Source organism: Microtus ochrogaster, chromosome 8 (assembly GCF_000317375.1).
Source record: "Microtus ochrogaster isolate Prairie Vole_2 chromosome 8, MicOch1.0, whole genome shotgun sequence".
Taxonomy (NCBI): Eukaryota; Metazoa; Chordata; class Mammalia; order Rodentia; family Cricetidae; genus Microtus; species Microtus ochrogaster.
This window is the reverse complement of record NC_022015.1, coordinates 469,253-475,372: the sequence shown is the minus strand read 5'-3', so window position 1 is coordinate 475,372 and position 6,120 is coordinate 469,253. Positions and strand designations below refer to the sequence as shown.

Below are 6,120 nucleotides of genomic sequence, written 5' to 3'. Positions count from 1 at the left end.
AGAGCAGAAGGAAAGCAGCTTCCAGGAGACTCACTTTCCTGTGCCCTTCCCAGCTCCTAGAAGCTTCTCAGAGACACTAAATATGCATCTCCAATAGTGTGGAACATGTTGTTCATGAGTCCACACAAGCCTTCTCTTTAGGTCATGCTGAATGGGGGAGGGGACAGCACACACTTTTGCACAAGCTCCTATTTATTGCCTATGTGATATGCCCTGCATATCATACCACTTATATGCATGGGTGTCACATAGCGCCCCCCGCCATTCATGTGTACACATGCAGATTGCACACACAGCCTAACCATTGTATGTCCATATGTTCTTATAAAGGTAAATAAATCTCTTACAATATACTTGTTTGGCAGTATATTAAAAAAAAAAAAAAGTCTTGCTTTGCAGCCCCTGGAGAAGGCAACGTGATGAGCCCAACAGTGGGTGAAGAGGGAGTGGACGGTGATAGGTCTTATTTCAGGAGCTGAGACACACAGCTCTGAGGTGACCTCTGCTGGCATCTCACCTGTGGGACAGGGGCCACATGTCACTATGGGGGTTGGGCGAAGCTTGGGCCTTTGAAGCAGAAAGACTCCGCTGAGGTTTGCAGGCTGGGTGTCCCAGCAGAGCCCTGTATTAAAGGTCTGGTCCCCAGATGGTGCTATTGGGAAGTGCTGAAATTATCTCCGGAGAGGCAGGGCTGGTGAGGGTATTTAGGTCAGTGGAGGCACGCCCCAAAAGGAATGTGAGCCCTCTCCTGTTCCTCCGGTTCCTTCCTCAGTCCCACGGGGGGGGGGGGGGGGGGGGTTCCTCCGGTTCCTTCCTCAGTCCCACGGGGGGGGGGGGGGCAGTTCTGATCTCTGATAGGTTCTTAACATAGGCACTGCCTCATCAGAAGCCCACCTGTCAATCATGGGCTGGAATAGGGAAACTGTGAGCCAAAGCAAACCTCTTCTTTCTATAAGTTGATGAGCTTAGGTATTTTGTTGTAATAATGAGAAGCTGACTAACACAGACCGCCTCCCCAGAGAAGTCCTAAGAGTGTATCTTGGATCCCTTCCCAAGCCTTAGGGACAGCTATGCGGCACAGAAAGAACTGGGCCTGGGCTGTTTTAGGGTATCTGCCCTTGCAAATGACTTATCAGTTTCTCCCTCTCTAAGACAGGGAGTGACATGCCTGTCTGCTTCCAAGGATGGTGAGAATCAATGGGAGTGACAGTGGTTCCAGGCTGCAAAGCCCTGCATAACTCAGGGGTTTATCGCTGTGCTCTCTGCCTCCAAAGCCGGCCTTCCTGGAGGACACAATGCAGGAATGCAGGGCTTTCCGACATGGTGCACAGTCCCCAAAGTGTGCCCTCCCCCTCTCTAGTATTTCTGCCGTGGGTTGTCAAAAATGGTAATCTTCTCTCAGGCCTGAAATTATGAGCCTGCTTTATTGGTCAAAGGCCATAATAATTTGAGCTCTTATTTTATAAACTCATTTCTGCACAGTGATATCCTGATAGGAGCAGGAATAATAAATCACAAACATGTCCCCCAAGATTGCATTGTAAATGTCAAACTAGACAGGAAATTGTAATTAAAGAAAGGAAATTGCTACAAAGAAGCACTTGATTTTAAAATGAGCCAAGCATAGAATTTTCTAAGCATTTAATTATAGTCCAATTTCAACTGACTTGGCTTTTGCAGTCATATTTCTTATTATAACTCTTCCACATAATAACCAAACCTCCGTGCTCACACGGGTCCGGCCTGTCAGAGGGTAGGGACACCACATAAGTACAGGGATTAGGGACTTTATAGGGATGATAATCACAGTAGAGTCTGGGGTGATGGACACAGGGTGCCAGGTTTTAAATCAACCACTGTCTCATTTCCAGCAGGTGGGGGACACCTTATACCTCTGTGGAAGCAGATTTGTCTTGACTTCAGCTCAGGGAGAGATTTGTTTTGCCCAGGTCCTTGCCTCTGCCAGGAGGGGCTGAGTCAGGCTTCCTGCTCCGCTCCTCAACCACGTGACATCTACAGAAAGGACCCAGCTGATCCTTTCCTCCAGCCACACCCTCCCCGCAGGAGCTTCCTCTTGGCACTGTAGAAGCTCTGCTCAGGGCCTCCAGCTGTCAGAAAGTTAGTTCCAGCAGGATGCTCCGTCCAGCAGCTCTGCTGGAAGGAAACAGTGGTCAAGTGTACCCAACACGATGCCAGATGGGATGAGTTCAGGTCCTGCCTCACCACTGACCATAAGAGAGTCACTGTATAACCTTAGGAACCCCCATTTGTTAATGCACGCAGTGGGGAAACTGATAATCCTGCACCTGGTGCCTGGCTAACATTCATAAAAAGACGTTGTTACCATTGTTATAATTGCCTGAGTGTGTTCTGCCTGAAAAGGAAGATGGCAGAACTTATGGACTCTTGGTCATGTAGGTGGCCCAGTGAGATGAGGTTGGACCAGTTGGAGATGCCAGAGGTCTAAGGAGCAGAGATGATGGCCAGGCACACTTTGTTATTAGCCCACATGACCAAGAGTGGGTAGACCTCATCAAGAAGTCTTTGTTGGCCCAAGAATGAGGCCCACCAGGCATTCTTGTCTTTCCTTCAAACACAGAAGGCCCAGAAACTGGGTTGACTGGCTGTGGGCAGACAGGTGGCTAAACTCTGTCACTAGTGGGGAAGAGCTGAAAGAATTCTGATACTGTCTTCACGGAGTCACCCGGATAGAGCCTCAGCCCTGTGTAAATCTGTCTTGTGTTCATTTTTAACTGTATAATCACTGTATAGTCACTACTACCACTGACCATAACTGAATGCCCTCCCTTTCAACTAGGCCGCATACAAGCTCCACAAGATGGTGATGAACCCAGATCTAAACTGATAGGAGGGGTCAAACTGGTAAGGGTGCAGAACCATTTGAAGATGAGAACTTGAAGAGCTCACCGTCCCAGGGGTGGAGGTAGAAACCAAAGGAACAAAGGCCCTTGCAAAAATATGTCTGGATACTCTACCTGCAGACATTTGCTGTAGGGAGCTTGTCTCTTAAGTCTGTGTCCCCCAAAGAACAAACAAACATTCATTCATTCATTATTCATCATTCAGAAAGTGATAAGTGTGACAACCGTGTACCAGGCAGTATGATTACCTCAGAGAACAGAGCAGACAGACACCCTGGCCTTCCTGAAGCTTCCGTCTCTCCAGGAAGGGAAAAATAAATACTATAAATGAATTATATGCAAGAAAACAAAGTGTGTGCCTACATACAATTAAACAAGCCAACTAAATAATATGTCAGGAGGTGTAAGTGCAGCCACAGGAGGGAGGAGGGAGGAAGCTAAGGGTAGGAATCTCAATTTTAAGCAGAGAAGTCAGGAACTTTGCGGTGGCCAATCCTGGCACACCCAGGGAGAGGAAACCTCAATTTAAAAACTTCTTCCAATAGACTGGCCCTTGAGCGAATCTATGGTGCATTTTCTTGGTTGCTAATTGATGTCTGAGGGTTCAGACCACTGTGGGTGGTGCAATCCCTAGGTAGGTGGTCCTAGGCTGTATAAGAAAGATAGCTGAGCAAGCCAGTAAGCAGCACTCCTCCACAGTTCTGCCTCCAGGTTCCTGCCTTGAGCTTCTAGCCTGGCTTCCCTTCATGAGGGACAATAACCTGTAAGATGAAATGAACCCTTTCCTCCCTAAGTTGCTTTGGGTCATGGTGTTTATCACAGCAGCAGGAACAAAACAAGAACCAAACTCCTAGGAAGGACAATATTTGGTATAAGATGTAAAAGGGTAAAAGAGACCAGCAAACAGACTTTCTGGAGAAGAGCATTCTGGGCAGAAGGAACAAGGTTATAAAGGCCTTGAGGTCAGCCCTATTCAAAGAACAGTCACCAAACCCCTGTGGAGTGAGGTGGGGCAGGCAGTAGGAAGTAGGCAGAGCAATAATGGAGATAAGAATGTCTGGCCTTGGTGGTAAAGGCTCAAATACACTCTGAACCTTTCTGACTACCCTGCTGAGGAAAAACTGAAGGGGACTAAGGTGGTCTGAATCCTGGATTAGCCACCTAGTAGCTGTGTGACTTCAGAAACTATCTTAGCTACTCTGAGCTTCAGAGTTGGGATATACCCTAGAGCTTCTAAAGATTTGTAACAAGGGTTAAAATAGTAAACAAAACCCCGAGGTGGCAGGTATAGTGTCAACATTTGCCACCACTATTCTAGAAGGGGGAAGAAAGGTCAATGTCTAGTCACGTGGTCTTCCAGTCTGGCTCAAGGATAGGGTAGAGGAACAAGAGAGAGGTCTGTGCAGTGTTCAGGACAGAGATGGAAGTAGCCTGAATTGACAGTGAGAAGGAGAGAAGGGATAGAGAGCTGGAGGGGTGAGTGGGATGTATGAGGTGGGGTTGGCAACAGTCAGGTGTGGGAGTCAGGGAGGCAGAGAAATCAGTTTGGGCAACTCCACCTCATCCGCATGATTCTGCAGTATCTTTCTCAACACCATTTCTACCAAGGTCTCAGCACATCATTCCACACTAGTGAGTTTTTGGAGGGAGCAGAGTGAGCTCTGATAGGGTGCTGAAAGACTCTGGCTCCTGGTTGCCATCTAGAAGCCACGTCCCTTCCTATTCCTGATCTCTAGTGAGCCATCTCTCACGAGCCCACTGTAGTCCTTTGTTTCCTTGTTGTGAGATATTTGCACACTGTGTGAAGACATATCGCTGTGATTGGTTCAATACAGAACTGAATGACCAATAGCTAAGCAAGAGGTGTAGGTGGGACTTCCACAGAGAGAGGAAACAGGAGGAAAACTCTAGGTGTGAGAGAGACATATGGGGTGACACAGAGGAAGCTGGATGGTCAGTATGCGACAGAATGTAGGTTAATAGAAATGGGTTAATTTAAGTTATAAGAGCTAGATATGGACAAGCCTAAGCTATAGGCCAAACTTTTATGATTCATAAAAAGTCTTCATGTTATTTGGGGCTAGTGGCAGAAAAGAAACTCTGTCTCACGTGCCTGAAAAAGCTTTAAAGGAAAGTTCTGAACAAGCAGCTTCCTGGTGACCATGGTCTCTCTATCTCTTCAGTAGGCTTGACTACCAGAGGCACAGCTCTTCTAAGAGGGTAAAAACATCCACCTCCTGTTTATATACATTCCCAGAGCTGGGGTGGGTAAGTGCAGCTCCTGGGTCAGTACTCACAGGCATGAGGCTAGGCTCTCACAGAACTGAGGGTAGCAGAGACAGTTGCCAGTGTTCTAAGGGCTAAGTGGAGTCACACAACGGTAGCCTGCCAGCTTAATATTTGGCTCATGCAGTTAGAGGAGGCTGCAGACATGCAGAGAGTCAGATCCAGATCAAGAAAACCTCTGTATATATACAATATACTTAAAAATGTACTTAGTTGTTGAAGAAAGAAGAGAAAATTGGTATAAACAGTCATAGAAAAAATAAATAGCTTAAAAGTAATAAAGTCTTTAAAGAGAATAAGGTAATATTAAAAAATAAGCCATGTAAGGATGGGAAATACATCTGGATCTTATATGGTATATTGTGGACTTGGAATTTTTGAATGCTGATTAGTCAATGGCAGCTGCCAAGAGACATTGGATTTGGAAGGGACTGCTGAATTAAACTAGCCTATATACTTTAGAAATGTCTTGACTTCAAAATGGGGAATGGGTTGTGTTGGGGAAGGGGTTATGTCTTTGCTTCTAAAGGAAATAAAAATTTATGGTTATTTTTAAAATTAATGAAGATCAGATTTTATTGGGGGAGACCTCCTGAAAATCTTAGCTGCAGACATAAAAAAAAGAAACCAATGGGGAGGAGGCAGAAATCTTTAATAAATAAGTTAATTAATTAAAAAAAGAAAAAAGAAAAAAATAGAAAGAAACCAAGAAAGACTAACTACAGGACAGGTGACATATATGTTGATCAAGGTTTATGGCCATTCAGTCCCAAAGAAACACACAGAGGCCTACATTAATTATAAAGCTGGCTGGCTTATTAGCTCAGGCTTCTTATTAACTAACTCTTACATCTTACATTAACCCATAATTCTTGTCTGTGTTAAGTACTTTTTATCAAGTGGCTTGGTACCTTTTTTTTGTTGTTGTTGTTTTTTGGGTTTTTTTTTTTTT

The 6,120-nt window shown here is 45.4% G+C and overlaps 1 protein-coding gene across 1 annotated transcript in view; it reads right to left on the bottom strand.

Moving 5' to 3' along the window:
• Positions 1 to 513: 513 nt before the first annotated feature.
• Positions 514 to 6,120, bottom strand: part of LOC101993991 (60S ribosomal protein L4) — a 7,117-nt gene continuing 1,510 nt past the window's right edge. Inside the window, exon 2 of the mRNA XM_026781096.1 lies at positions 514 to 517. Within this exon, the coding sequence (XP_026636897.1) occupies positions 514 to 517 (4 nt within the window). The remainder of the gene's footprint in view (positions 518 to 6,120) is intronic.